Source organism: Polyodon spathula, unplaced genomic scaffold (assembly GCF_017654505.1).
Source record: "Polyodon spathula isolate WHYD16114869_AA unplaced genomic scaffold, ASM1765450v1 scaffolds_3356, whole genome shotgun sequence".
NCBI lineage: Eukaryota > Metazoa > Chordata > Actinopteri > Acipenseriformes > Polyodontidae > Polyodon > Polyodon spathula.
In genome coordinates, this window is record NW_024474819.1 from 7035 (window position 1) to 23000 (window position 15966).

General features: G+C 41.8%; 1 protein-coding gene and 1 long non-coding RNA gene across 2 annotated transcripts; one reads left to right on the forward strand and one right to left on the reverse strand.

The window, feature by feature from the left end:
• The first annotated feature begins 216 nt into the window (after positions 1-216).
• On the forward strand, positions 217-1946 carry LOC121311915. The gene is made up of 3 exons (XR_005949596.1): positions 217-873; positions 954-1074; positions 1174-1946. It is a non-coding gene; the product is annotated as an uncharacterized LOC121311915 (long non-coding RNA).
• A 4670-nt stretch (positions 1947-6616) lies between these two features.
• Positions 6617-13198, reverse strand: LOC121311914 (zona pellucida sperm-binding protein 3-like). The gene is made up of 10 exons (XM_041244030.1): positions 13132-13198; positions 11324-11499; positions 10903-11009; positions 8943-9034; positions 8546-8726; positions 8224-8332; positions 8026-8117; positions 7541-7626; positions 7118-7231; positions 6617-6768 (listed from the first exon to the last, which is right to left on the reverse strand). The coding sequence occupies exons 1-10, from the start codon at positions 13196-13198 to the stop codon at positions 6617-6619; spliced, it is 1176 nt and encodes a 391-aa protein (XP_041099964.1).
• Positions 13199-15966: the final 2768 nt, after the last annotated feature.

The window sequence follows — 15966 nt, forward strand, 5'->3', positions numbered from 1 at the left end:
ACAGAAATGCTTCATTCCTGACTGATCTCAATTCTCTTCAGTTTTCAGTGAGAAGAGGTGTGCCACTTATTAAGCCAAACATTGTTCAAGATGATCCTAATTGGTCCCTTGCATACCCTGAGGTAAAATCATGTAACTTTGCATTTTGATTCATTCACATCCCCTTGGTCTTGCCTACTGAGGTCTACTGTACTGTCTCATCTAGTGGAAGCAAAATCTAACGACCCCTTAACTTTAACCTGTCTCCCAAGATGGCTGCTGTATTGGAATTGTGTGCCATTTAAGGTACTGGCTTTTGTTACGGGTCTGGGGATAGCCTTGCCCATCACAGATTACTGTTAATAAAGAAACTGAGACAGTAATGCTTTCTATTCTTCAGCTGGAGTCTTTACTAATCACAAATGCAGTAGCATTTACAAAAATACATCTTTTCATTCATTTTTATTATTTTTCTTTTACAGAACATAAACATTCATTTATAGCATTCATTCTATTTAATTTCATTGTGTTTAATTTCAGAACAATTCACCATCTCCATTCACTAGTCAACACAGAATCCTCTTCAATACAAAATAAATCTATCAAATTCAAAGGTTCTAGTTCCCCGATTATCTTAGACCCAGTGACTAACTGCACTGCCACCTACTGGTTAGTAGTGATAAAAAGGCTAGTAGTTTTGCGATAAACCAAATCTATGACAATTCTCTGCCTGTCACACTTTGCATCTGGAAAATTGTGTTCCGTCTCCCAGCAAATAGAAAGCAGGCTATGACTGTTGCTCAGGCCATGACAAATGGCTATGCTATAAACACTACACCAACTCGAATTCTGGTTAGAGCTGCATACAACTCCACAGAAAGCCAGCCTCAGGTGGTAAGTAGTCGAGGCTTCATTGATCTCTAGTACAGTATATACAAACTGTGACAGTGACTACAGTCTTGCTTTTGTTATAGTGAAAGTCCCCTCACCTCTAACAGATCCAAACTGTACCAATGGCTGTGCTAAGATCAACCACCTTTTATAAGCAAAGCTGGATGGTCATGATGGTGGACACTGCAGTTACATGTCCTACTGGTGAGTAAGCTTCTGGAGGGGAACAGTGCTCAAGAACAGTTATAGGTTTAAGTATGATTTTTTTTTATACCAAGTCTATGGTGTCCTTTTCTTTGTCAGATGGAAGAGCCTTCACAGAAGAGATGATCACATGGAATGTTCCCCGTGTTCTACCTCTTGTTTCTACACCACAAATTACTACCCTTGTTGTTCAAATGGGAGTTGATGGCCGCAAGCTTGACCCTGCAACAACTGAGAATAGAAACTATAAACTGGATGTTGGTCCCCAGCTATCACTGTAAAAATTCCTGTGGGCGCTGATGGTGGATATTACAAGGAATGTAAAAGTTCATCTCCTTAAATCCTTCTCATTTTAAAGCTTGCCTCTAAAATGCTTCTTTGCTTTCAGAGCCATGTATTAGACAACACCTATGTGTATTAACTGGGGATGATCTTGTGGTTAGTACGGAGGACGGTACTAAACTAGCACATGAGTTAATACCAATTGCAACTCAAGAGTCACCAGCTGCATATTCAAGCCCAAAATAACTATTGTTGCCCTCTAGGGGTTACTAAACCAATACTAAATTAGTCTAGCAGTTTCTGTAGACAGATTTGTGGTACTGTACTAACTGGAACAAATATGAAAAGTCCCAAAATGTTTTAACAATTATGAAGCTGACCTATTCATAATCAAAACATATTTTGAAACTGTGAAAAATTGCAATTGGTTCTAAGTTAGTATGCAGCTGGGGGTGATCCTGAGTACCATATTAGCTAGTCAGCGACTTGATACTCAGTTCTGTACTAAATCTGCATGTTCATTGCAACTGAGTCTTTTGATTTCTCTTCCAGTTTGACAACAACCTCCTGACTTATGAGAGTGAAGTGCTGTTCACATCTTACCGGTAAGGACTGCATCACAAATTGAGCATCTTTATGATTGAGCCTGAAACTCTACTAACCCATCTCCTCTTTCCAGGCTGAGAGTTGCCTGTCACTATCTGGTCAATGACACCAAGGTAGTACAGTTCTTGTACCTTAATAATCCTGCACCTGGAGTCCAGCCTGGCTTGGGTGCCCTTGTGGTCATCATGTGGCTTGCATTGGGTATGACTTGGATATTAAAATAATATAGATGCTGTAGCATCTGCCCATAACTTCAATTTGAGCTGAAGAGTGATGGATCCCTTTGCTTTATGCCTACAAGTGGTAATATGCATAATGTGAACACAATTGCAGTTCCCGTAAAATGAACTTTACGTGGTGTGTTTTCACTTTGGTGTAATCCTATTGTATTCCACTAACATTTATTTCTTCTCTTGCAGCTCCAGTCAAAGTGTGGTCTCTTCTGGGAGCTGCAATGGGTGTGTGTTCAGTGGCTGGCTTTGTAGCTGGAGTTGGAGCTGGAAAGTGTGTATTGATGATAAATAAAATATCTTGTTTGTAAAAGCTGTTTGAATTCATTTAAAGGTGGGTGCTTAACTTCCCCTTGCAGTCTCTCTTATTTTGAAAGCTCAGTGCTGACAGGTATGCATATTATAAAACACACATACTAAGTACAGACTTGTAGAAAAACTATCATACAGTTCTGTGGGTGATTGTGTTCACAAACAAGTATATTAAGTGTCCAAACACATATAAGTAAAACATACATCGATTTATTATATTTTTGTACTAACCCTGGGAGTACAGTAGTTGCTTATTAAATAAAATATTGTAGATTCGTTTGATATATAGTATATTAATTTCTTAAGTAGACGTGATTATCTTCGGACAGCAAACTCGACACATCACCTGCGCATGTTTAGGGTTTGTTGTATCGTAATATAAATAAACTTGAAAATACTGCGTTTGTATCTTTATCAGTATTAACAATAAAAAGTATGTCTCTGCGAGCATCCGTCAAATTTTTTAATCCCCCGATAACGGGATATGAAAATTAGCGATATCATATCAAAATATCAAAATTGGTGCCAGCCCTCCATCATCATTCCTTTCTGGTTTTGTATTGTTACAATTCAATAACCAATAAAACCCAACATCACAGCATCGGACTGGAAACATCATATCCCAAATCTTCATTAACTGCAACCAGACCTCCTTTTCTGTGTAACTGGACTCTCTCCATCATCTTACAAGATTACAATTATCAAAGATTCCCATGACTGTATATCTTTTACTATGACTCTACAGCTGTGGCCAAAAGTTTTGCGTCACCTAGAATTTTAGGAGTGAGATGTAATAAAAAAAAAGAAGAAGAATATAATTCAGGCATTTTATTTAACATCATGTAATCAAAGAAATTACAAAATTATATCACAAAAGTCTACCGGAAGTCATAATAGTAATAAACTACTTCATGTTAGATTTTGAAATGTCACATTGCTCAATTTGTGTCAGTTTTTTGTTCAGTATATGGGAAACTACAAAGCGGTGTGTAATTCAATATGTTAATGTAACATTGTTCAGCAGCTTTCATTTCACTTTATGAAGCAATATTAGTTCATTCTGAGAGGGTGATGCAAAGCTTTTGGTCCAAGCTGTATGAATAAAGTCCTTCTACTTGAATTCAATCACTGTAGTGATAGCAAGCAGAAACCAAGCAAGCAGCGTAGAGAAACTCATGGCAGGTCTTCAATAAGAACATAAGAACACAGTATAGTTTACAAACAAGAGGAGGCCATTCAGCCCATCTTGCTCGTTTGGTTGTTAGTAGCTTATTGATCCCAGAATCTCATCAAGTAGCTTCTTGAAGGATCCTAGGACGTCAGCTTCAACAACATTACTGGGGAGTTGGTTTCACAATCCCACAATTCTCTGTATAAAAAAAGTGTCTCCTATTTTGTGTTCTTAATGCTCCTTTATCTAATCACCATTTGTGACCCCTGATCCCCTTGGGTCGACACTGTCAATATCTTTTAGAATTTTGAATGCTTGAATCAGGTCATAGTCTTCTTTGTTCAAGACTGAACAGATTCAATTATTTTAGCCGGTCTGCATATTGTAAGCCTTTTGAGCCAGGAATAATTCTGGTCGCTCTTCTTTGCACTCTTTCTAGAGCAGCTATATCATTTTTGTAGCAAGGTGAACTGAACACAATATTCTAGATGAGGTCTTACTAATGCATTGTAAAGTTTTAACATTACTTGCCTTGATTTAAATTCAACACTTCTCACGATAACATGAGAGTAGATGTTAAACTTCATGCTGATTTGAACTCGGCTCTCGCCAAGATAAGCACCAACTTAAACGTAGCTTTACAGTAAACTAATGTGATCCATCTGCATCCATCTTTCCATCTGATGATGTAGATATCCTTCTGCTTGGTGTTGACGGCTGAAGTGTAATGCTGGCTCCAGGGATCAACATATTTGCATTCCCAGTGCATCAGCACACGCAATGTCTGCGATGCAGGCTCCAGGGATCAACCACAGTGCGATCTCCCCAGCGCATCAGCATGACAACCTGTCTGGATTGAGCTAAGTAGGGTACATCTCTGGGGTCTTCAAGTGGGCTCCTTCTGTCCTCTGTGTTTCATCGACTAGCCCACAACACCTCAATAGGGCTCAACACTGATTCTGGTGTCCTAGCATCACCCCCCTCCATCCCCCACTCAGCTCAGCCCAGCTTAGTTACCTGCACATCAATGCTGCTTTCTTTTTATTGGGCTTGAGATCCCCATATAGAATCTTTCTGTCTCAACCACAGCCAGGTTCTGCTCCTTTCTGCTGCTTCAGATAAGTTCTTCACTGTGTGACGCAACTCTTGGCCACTGAACCCAACATCTCTGAGTAAACCGTCCTTTGCTAAGACCCACCTTACATCCTGTCAAAATGTGCCTTAATGTTGCAGGTGATGAGCACAAAGGACATGAAAGATCCTCACCCAACCAGAGGTTAGGTTCTGTGGTGATGGGAGAACATCATATGTTGATGTGATGAGGAAATTGATCCTGCTCTGTTCCATTGTCCATAGATCTTGCACTGTTCCACACTTTTCCTTCTCATCCATTCTCCCTACTTGGCTTGGGAAATGACCTTTACACACCTGATCCTCTCCTCCTGCTTTTGCACTTCATTGACTGCCAGCTTGCTCTGTTGATCTGGGGTTGCCTTGTGCCAAGTAGGAGGAACTGAACTGAGACCAAGACCTTCTCTTCCATACTGTACTTGCCCCATGATATCACCAATTCAAAGGGCAGCCTTTGCATCTTACACAGCTTTCTTTGGCGCACTTAAACTCCTTAGTTAATGCCGAGACTGGTAGCTGCAGTATTCCTTTACCATAAAGTCCCATTCTGCTGAGGCAGTGTGGAACTCTATTGTTGTCAAGGAAACCTTGTACAGAGTCAGTGGCCACAGCAGTCTTGGCAGTAGACCAGACTGAAAGCACCAGCGTTTCAGTTTGCCAGGTAAAGTGCTGCTGTCTATTCTCTTCAACCCTTCCACTGCTTGCTGTCTAACTTCTCCCACACAAACTGTGCCCTTTAAATCACAGTTGTACCATCCCCCAAGACTTTTCACTGGCTTCTCAGACACTGTTGGTATTGCCTCACCATTAATATAGCATTTTATCTAATACTTTACCTTTTATTATAGGGATGCTCCTTGATTTAGTGGGCTTGAATTGCATTCTCATTGGTAAATTTGCCCAATAACAGATTAGTGCAGGCTACTGGTTGTCATCCATGTATGCTCGAATTGGAGGTAGTCGCATTCTAGAAGCGAAGTGCTCTCCTCTCACTACCCATTTTGATGCCCTAATAATTACTTCCATTGCCACGGTAAAAGCCAGTGGAGAAATGGCACATCCTGCATTATTCCAGCTTCTAGGCATTGCCATATTGTGCTGAATTCTGAAGTTGAAAAATGTAAATTGCAAATTTCCAACCAGCTTTTGCAAAATGGGCATTAGTACACAAAAATAAAAAAACAAATGCTGCTCAAAGAAGTTCATGTGGCACCGAACCATATGCATTAGCCAAATTGAGGAATGTCAGATGAAGCTCCTTCCCCTCCTTTTTAGCTGAGGAAATTTGTTCCCAGATGACACTAATGTGTTTGAGGCATCCTAGAATGCCCACTTTTTGTACTGAAGTGTCACTGAAGCAGTTCTTTAATAGGTAGGTTGACAATCTCTGAGCAATAATGCTGAAGAAAATCTTGTCTTCTACGTTTAATAGGGAAATGGGGCAAAACTGACTGATGCTTGCAGAAACTAAATGTTATCCAATAAGAAGTTAACTGTAGTTTGACAAGTTTCATAAACCTAGTTTAGTGATTGTCCAAACTATTTTACCCAACTATACAAGTTGTAAGAACACAAAATAAACTGCTGTATATTGTTTTTGTAAGGGTTTCAGACACTATGTACCAATCATGTTACTCAGTTCTCCAGGCCAAAGATTTCTTCAAGGGAGTCAAACACCTACACACTAATTTCTAGAAGCTACAGAAGTCAGAGACAGACCAGAGGGGTTCTTCGTACAGAGGTTTTAATTCCACATACAAAAAAAACTAGCAGAATTGTGCTGGCAAGCTACTGGAAACCATGCATTTCATCAGTTGGGGGCAGGAACAAGGAGCTCACTGCTAGACTTGGAGCAGTCTGGATGACGCCACATGCAGTAACCCATAGACAGGGCTCCCAGGAGAGCCATCAGGAGCAGTGGAGCAGCCAGGACAGGCAGCCAGGCCAAAGCCTGCTGGGGTTCTGGGAGAGGAGATAGCAGGAGTTAGCAACAGAAAGGGTTCCCAGCACAGGTATGGTCTCCACAGTGCCCAGGAGCAGCTTTAATAGGAGTCCATTACTTTAGGACTTGCAGGGAGGCATGCTTAGGGTGGGCAGTCCCTGTGTTCCAATACTAAACCATTTAAACTTCAGGTCATAGCTTTGTGGTATAATTGTAGTTCTATGCTGTGGATTTGAAGGCTTTGGCAGCAGTGGTGTAACGTTGAATTTAACATTACAAGGGAACTTTTACTGTAGACATGAAGTCAGGGCTGTTTTTATACATGCAAGCCACGTGTACACTGGATTGGAAACTGCAGGCTGTACTCACCCTCCAGTGACAGAGCAGGGCTCCTCTGGTAGATTTCCTGGTTGTCAGCAGACAGCTCATCAGGAAGGATCCTCAGGGGTCCCAGCACTGCAGTGCGTCTCAGCCCCTCTTCAGCTGCTCAGGAGAAAGGGAGCCTGGTTAGAAACGGGACCTGCTACACAACAATGCCTCATGCAGTACCAGAGTCACTACAACAGGGGCAGGTTGAATCAAGCCAAGCAGCAAGACTACTTTGTGGCCGACAGGCATCAAGCAGAGTACCAGCAAGAGAGAAAGCAGCCTCAGGTTAGAGGAGGTGTTCTTTGGTAATCAATATTGAGGTGCTGCACCCCCAATTAAGGATCCTTTGGCTGCGATACAATTTTAATGTCACTCAAATGAAACCCCCACAGCTACAGTATATAGAAACAGCAGTATTACTACCAGTGTGCCTCCTCTTCCTCATATTGCAGGAGGAAGTGCAGCAGCTGCACACAGAGCTCTGACCAGGGTTATCCAGGAGCTCCCACCTAGAACACAAGAGCAAGACACAGAACCTAAAGACACTGCAATAGACTGCTACTGGATAGAGCGGAACAATGAAGTCGTCCCCCTATGACTTGCACCCACTACATGAACATGTAGAAATGCAGGAGTGAACTATGCATGCACAGACTGTTCCATAATATACCCAGATTGGTTTAGGACTCCAGCACAAAAGTGCTTCCCTAGGGACTTGCACACACACCTTGTTATCCCAGTTCTTGGGAAAGTGAAGCGCCATTTCAATTAAATGCGCCACACAATTGCAAGGTCAGAACTGCTGTGCAGATTGTTAGTCCTGGGCCCCTGTGGTGTTGGTTAACTGGAGCTCACAGCCCTGCACTCCCCTTGTACAAAAAGCAGCCTCAGCAGGGTCCAGTCCTTACCTCCTGGTTCTTTGGTTGAATGAACAAGCTTTCTTTGTCGGGTCATTGAGCTGGGCAGGGTCCCAGGCCAGCAACCGGCAGTGGATATAGACCTAGGAAAAGCTCAATGTTACTGCTCTTGAACCTCTGAATTATACACATGTTACTAGCTGCCCTGTGCCCTCCAATACAATCCACATTAACCCATCAGATACTCACATCTGTGTTCAGTTGGGTAAACTTGAAGGCCTGGACAACCAGACGTATCTCAGAGGTCTGGACTCGGGGCAGAAACCTGGAGTTAGCAGCCTGGCCATCTACAAAGCATCTGCAGGGAGAAACGAGAGCACTGAACAGGAGGAAGCACTCGTCAGGACTGGGGAACTATGGGTCCAAGACCAAGGTAGCATTAAAAGGACAAGTGCACAAGCACACTGGACCCTTAAGGGATGACAGTTTGCAAGCAGGACTGCTGTGCTCCCAAGTGCTAAACATGCAGATTTAAACTCTGCATTTCCAATAAAGCAGAATGAATATCTACCCATGGTTGGCGATGAGCGGGTAGGTCTGGCTTGAAGGGCTCAGCTCTGGAGTGCTGGCAGCAACACACTCTTCTATGTAGACCATCAGTGGCATGTGGAATTGCTGCTTCACTGCAGCTGCAATGAAGATGGGGGACCCCAGGAAGAACAGACTGGAAGTGCGTGGAGCCGAGAATCCATCTGACAAAGGAGGGAAGCATGAGAACAGCAACCCACCCAACTCGGCTCACTAGCCAGGACAGAGCAACACCAAAGGAATTGCATAAATATTTTCTACTTGACTGGAGGAAGTGACCCAATGAGCAGCACAGGCTGCTGCCCCTGCCAGGTTAGTGTTGCACTGGACACCTTTCTAAACAAATAGACCAAGGGTACATTGTAGGACAGCAAACTCACCATTCATAATCCCCATGGTAAACTCCAGCTTCCCAAACCCAGAAGCATCCCCAAGTGCAGGGTTATACACTGGAGGAGTCCAGCCAGCAGGTCTGGAGAAGATAAGGGTAGAAGCTTTGGTTAAAGCAGCAAAGACAGTTTGCATTCAGCAGAAAACAGAGACAAGTCTTTATAAAACTGAACTAAACCTACTGGGAGCACCAACGCTATAGAGGTTAACAGCAATTGCAACAGCTCCTTGAATGCAGGAGAAGTCAGTGGATAATGTAGGCACAATTGCCCGACTAATAATTTGATATAAGGACATACCTGAACTAATCTGTTGGATTCAATTTTAAGCACACAATATGCAATACCGCATTTGAACTATTGACTGGAGCAGCTGCTGAAATCACCTTACACAAGGGGGGGGGGGGCCCACAGGCCAGTGGACAGGGTCACATTTAAGCATCCAATCAGAATTTATGGTGGAAACAAAGGGCTGGAGACAGCAGAAGGAAGTTGGGGTCATCCCATGCAGAGTCAGTTGTGGGGAGGAATGTACAGGACTTTTGCAAAGAACTACAAGAACAGGCAATTTGCAGCAACAATTTTGAATTTATTTCTGGTCTAAAAACATGGCACCATAAGACAGCACTAAGCTTTATACCGCTTGACTGCAAGAAGATACAGTACCCTGCAATAAATGAACATCAATGAAAGAGACATCTGCAAGTCAGTTTGTGTACACGTCAAAGAACCATTCCCAGCTAGGGCACAAGCTTCTGCTCCTAGTTTGTAATCACAGCAGAACGAGACTGTCTGCCTTGGAGGTGAAGCATTCAAGAACACCACAGGATGTGCGAAACCCCTACTTGGGTTTTGAAGAGAAAGAGCCCAACTTGGGTTTGAAGATTTGTGGAAACAAAGACTAACTACAACTGAAGACTTGTCTGCAGACTTTTGGGGTCTTCAAGGAACTGAAGAATATAATTTCCTTACTTTTTCCTTGTAGAACTAGTGCAATTACAACAGAGTAATTCTTAAATTGTGCGTCTGAAACCTCAGAGTTTGAACCTTGTTAAAGTAACTAAGCTGCTTAACTCATGAAGTGCTTATTTGAAAGTAAGCTTGTAATTGTTAAACAACTGAAGTCCAGCCTTAGCAGTGATGTTGCTAGAAGAATTGAAATTGAGCAAGTTTTGTATTTGAATAGATGCTTGTTTAATAGTTATTTGCCTGTGAGCATTTAAACGGAGGGCCACTGTCTGCATAGCTGAGGGAACTGCCAGCAGAGCAATGTCATCACTTGCTAGCAGAGTCGTGCAGCCTCTGAGAGACAGGAGTGACTGTACTGTTAGAATGAAGTACTGAACTACATGGAATGTTAGGGTTCTACTTGTACTGTAGTTTAATCATGTTAGAGAAACTCTAGATATAGAAGCATCTACATCCAATGATGGAGTTTACTGGTGCTGCATTGATATGCATGTGAATCATTACCTTGTGAGGATTTAAGTTTCCTTTCTGTACCATTAGTATTATCTATAAAATTTACAATATTTTAACCTACCTTGTTGTGGTTGAGGTGTTTTGTATGTTCATTGTAATTCCTCAATCTTATACATGTCATTAAAATTACTATGATCAGGTCTTAACGTGAATGAATATTTAACAGATTGTCTGTTCAGTCAGTGATCCAACATGATAATGGCCATATGGTATTCATTCAAGTTGATCACATTAATTTGAACTATATTCATTATTCAAATTGTTATTAAACTAACATGATTAGCCCCACAGTAAAAACCACTCATTAGGTCATTTTAAATCAGGTTTCCCCTACATGCTGCTCACACTACAGCTCCTTACTGGCTCAAAAAAACCCAAATCAGCATGCAGTGGCACCAGTCACTCGTCAAGAGGGGGCAGCAAAGGGTTCAAGACCTACAAGCAGAGAAGACAGCTCCACAGTACTCACTTGGTGTAGGTGCACACAATAGCCTGAGTGAATGGAGTCTGGTAGAAGCCATTCTGGGTGGGCTGGTACTTCAAAACATTCATGTAACTGGTGACATTGGTAGTAACCTGGGCAAAGCAGCAGATTAAAGTTTAAAAGCACAATCCCATTATTCCCCTCATTAAAGCCAACATTACATTTCCTATGCAGTGGGAGCCAGAGAAGCACAAACAGCCAAAGTGGACACTCCCAGAGCATTATGGGTACAGCTGCAGTGGTCCATATATTTGTATTACCCTTTGTATAAATGTAGTTTCCCTGTGATCTGCAATATCCCAAATGACTCCACAGAACTTGTAGCTATATGTTGAATGTAATTGAATGGGGGCCTGAGCTGGAACTAGTACTAAAAGAAATGAGGCTTGCTTTAGATGCCACTTACCATGCGTATAAAGCTGCAGTCAAGCAGCCCTGATTGGAACTGCACAGTGTTATAGCTGCTGGTGGACGGAGAGCAGCTTCCCAATAGAAAACCTTTGGGGTCCAGAGGTAGAGCCTGCCCAATGTTCAGCAACACCCTCACACTGACAGAGTCCACACCACAGGCTACAGTCCCAGCTACAGGGGAGAGAATGAAACATTTCACACATGTCAACAATTCATGTCAGTAGGGATTAATCATACAGACAGGTTTTAGTCCTACCTCAAATTAACATGGATTTACCCTATTTTGCACATTGATTCAGGATGTTCAGTTATATACTGTGTGGGTACCTGTCCAGCACATCACATGGTGCTACTGCAGCTAGACAATGCATTAGGAAGACCTCATCTGGAATATCATTTCAGTTCTGGTCACCTCGCTACAAAAGATTGCTGCTCTAGAAAGAGCGACCGGAATTATTCTAGGTTTAAGAGGCATGTCATATGCAGACAGGCTAAAAGAATTGAATCTGTTCAGTCTTGAACAAAGACGACTACTCAGCGACCTGATTCAAGCATTCAGAATTCAAAAGGTAGAAACCCAAGGGACTTTCAACCCAAAAAAAAATACAATGGAAGTTTGACAAAGGGCATTCAGAACAGAAGGCACTTTTTACACAGATAATTGAGCACACCCCCTGGGATCCTTCAAGAAACCGTTTGATTTTCTGGGATTAATATGCTACCAACAACCAAACGAGCAAGATGGGCTGAATGGCCTCTTGTTTGTAAGCTTTGTTCTTATGAGACTCTGAACTGCAGAACGGGCAGCAATTGAAAGCCAGATAGCCACAACCTCTCAGCACTGCGATTCAAATAGTTACACATCCCAAAGGAAAAGCAAGAAATCAATTTACTGATTTAAAACATTGAGCCACCAATGTTTAGATCAAATAAACCCCATAGTTTTACTTTACTGTTACAAGTATCCAGGACAGAACTGGGTGGGATTTAAGGAGTTTTACAGACAGGTAAAGACCCCCAAGTCCAAGACATCCTAGAGTACAAACCTGAAAGATCCATTATGAATATACAGCTCATACATCGTAGTATTTGATTGTCGGGGTTTTCCGCCGACGTTTCTCCTCTCCCTTAACTGAATTGATGAGCCATTCGAGTATCAATCACAGCTAAGAAACGTGCTAACAGCTAGAATTAAATTTACGGAGTTTGTGAAAAAACTAAACTTTAAAATTCTAAATCTAATTTTCTTCGTTTCAAAGCAGAAGCGAGTCGTCCGTATTAACACGGATAAAAGGTCACGCAGAACGATGGTAATGGTGTCCCACATAACTAAGTTCTCATTACAGCTTTAATGTTTGTCTTATTAAAACATGCCGCCATCTAGTTTGTATATTCTGCTTGTAAATCAAATTAAGGCTAGGCCATTAGTTTAACAACAATAAAACTAAACACAAAACAAGTGTCAGCTGTACTAAACGCGTTTCTCATTGTGCTTGAGATGCACGAATGACATAACAAGTGTTACTTCAATTAATAAAATGAGAATACAAGAGTCTAGGTAAAACATCGAAAATTAAGAGCTAATTAATAAATGCAGGAGTCAGCATTGCCAATAAGTGATCAGCACTGATCAGTGTGTGTATATCAGTTACAAAACCAGCTAAACACTGCGACTCACCACTATCATCCATACCAATCAATACACAATACAGATGCAGCAATGTACTGTATGAAATAGCTATACGCTAGAAAGTGCTTCTTTGTTTCCAAGCAGTAAATGTACAACGAGACCCATTACTATACCTCCCTCTGGTACCACTAGAGGCACCCAGCAAAGCACCAGCACAACCCCGCTCCAGAAAGAAGCCATGACGCAACCAGGATGATACTCGCTGAGCCTCGTGCAGAGGCTTTTATAGGGAATTCAAAGCGATGAACTAACCAGGAGAGATGAGCGCATTCCACACGGGCATTCCTGAGAAACACACGGGCTCTGTAGGGTTCAATGTGTTCCGAAAAACGAGTTCTTTTTGTTAAGTGCTCAGTTCGGCTTATGCGTTATACAATTGGCTTTTAAAGAGAAGGTTTTTTTTTTTTTTGTTTGTTTGTTTTTTTTTAAATATAGAAGTGGTGTTTTTGTTACTTGTTTTTTTTCTCGTATGCAATGCTACCGGTCACTTCATTGCGCAGTGTGTAATCTGCTGGCGGTTTTTTTTTCTTCTATCACATAGAAGAACCTTATAAACCGCTAGGCATTTAGGCACGTGTTGTAGTAAACTGCACAAGTGAACCTACTGTGGGCACGTACACATACAATACAGCTATACATCGCATAACATTTACAAGCAGCTCTAGGGTTGCAAACCTGGTATCTAGTTTTGTACTGAAGGACGGTTTGGGCTCCTACCTGTGTCTAAAACTCCTTAACAATAAAACGATCCTTTCTATCTTGGATGGTTTAATAAAGTAACACTATATATGGTTTATTTGATTGATCTATATATTAGTGGATTGATAAAATAGTTTGATTTCTTGCTTTTATTTGGGATGCGTGCATATTTAAACAGTGCAATAGCTGGCCGTGCTGCTTTTCAGATTCTCTCCAATGATCTTTCAATTGCTGCCCGTGCCGCAGTTCAAACTCTCTCCAATGATCTTTCAATTGCTGCCCGTGCTGCAGTTCAGACTCTCTCCAATGATCTTTCAATTGCTGCCCGTGCTGCAGTTCAGACTCTCTCCAATGATCTTTCAATTGCTGCCCGTGCTGCAGTTCAGACTCTCTCCAATGATCTTTCAATTGCTGCCCGTGCTGCAGTTCAGACTCTCTCCAATGATCTTTCAATTGCTGCCCGTGCTGCAGTTCAGACTCTCTCCAATGATCTTTCAATTGCTGCCCGTGCTGCAGTTCAGACTCTCTCCAATGATCTTTCAATTGCTGCCCGTGCTGCAGTTCAGACTCTCTCCAGTGATCTTTCAATTGCTGCCCGTGCTGCAGTTCAGACTCTCTCCAATGATCTTCAATTGCTGCCCGTGCTGCAGTTCAGACTCTCTCCAATGATCTTTCAATTGCTGCCCGTGCTGCAGTTCAGACTCTCTCCAATGATCTTTCAATTGCTGCCCGTGCTGCAGTTCAGACTCTCTCCAATGATTTAACTGCAGTTGCACCATGTCATGTGCTACACAGGTACATGCTCTCAATTAAATGATAATTTGCTTACGTAGACTTTATTTTTTTATTTTTTAAGAAACTTGTTTTCAGCTCTAAACAGTTGCAGTTTAAGGTAGCTATAAGATTTGTGAGTCGAAGAGTCTAAACTATCCCAAAACTGATCTAGTGTATATAAAATCACATGGTAACCCTGCCCAGGAAGGCCTGTTTCCGAGTTCTTCCCCATGCAGTCTCACTTATTTTGAAAGCTCAGGGCTGGCAGGTATGCATATTATAAAACACACACATGCAAAGTACAGAATTCTAGAAACAAACTGTTATACAGTTCTGTGGGTGATCATGATCATAAAGTATAAGTGTCCAAACACATGCAAATAAATAAATAAAACAAATATATCTGTTATATTTTTGTACTAACCCTAGTTTCTATTACTCACCTTAGCTGATGTAAAACTAAAAAATCTGTTATAGTAGCTAATGCAGCCTTTACAGTGTTCAGTCGCCTAACAGTGATAGTGCAAACATGAAAAACTACAACTCCCAGAATCCCTTGCCCGTTTCTGTAGTCCTGTGTGTGATGCCATAGGTCTGTCAGACTCCGAGTTGTGATTACACAGGGATATTTTCCTGATTATATTTCTTCTTGCTTTGACATGCTAGTTTCTGTACGTAAGTTTATGAGTGAAACTAAACACCCCCTACACCCCGTTCTAGCATCACAAAACTGTGTATATTTATATGGGTCTAATATATTTATTTTTTCTTATGAATGCAAGTTCTCTTGTTTTTTTTTGTTTTTTTTGTTCACTGTGGTTTATACGTCTTTTACTGGAAGTGGCCCCAAGTGTGAGCCCCAAGTAAGGTATTAGTTTAGCTTTTCACTTTTAACACTCTGTGTACACATGAGTCTTATATTCTACTTGATGAATTGGTTAAACAAACCTCTACTTAACAACACGTTGTTCTCTGCATGTTCTTTTTCACTGTGTTTATATAGTCTGTTACTGGTTAAACTCCTTTCACGAAACACGTTCCTCAACAAACCGGTACTGAACAACATGCAGGCATTGGTTTCACCCGATTCGGGAAACTTTAGATCTGCGCACCAGTCGGAACCGGAAGTTCTGTTGTTTGAGCTGCTTGGAGGAAAACACACGAGAAACAAGGAGGTGCGGAAGATAGAGAGAGAGAAAGAGAAAGAGAAAGAGAGAGAGAGAGAGACAGAGAGAGCGGTGAGTTGCTGGAATTGAATTCCCTGCACCCTCTGGGAACCCCGTGTGCGGTGCGGGGGTGTGTTTCGTGTTTATATTATATAGAGGAGGGCGGGTTTGATGCGGGACTCGAGCAGACTCGCACTCATTCATTATTATTAAACCTGCCCGCAGACTCTCCGGCGCTCTGAGCGCTCTTTGAAACACACCGAGTTCGGATCGGGTTTATATTCATGTCTTGTTAATCAGAGGTGAGGA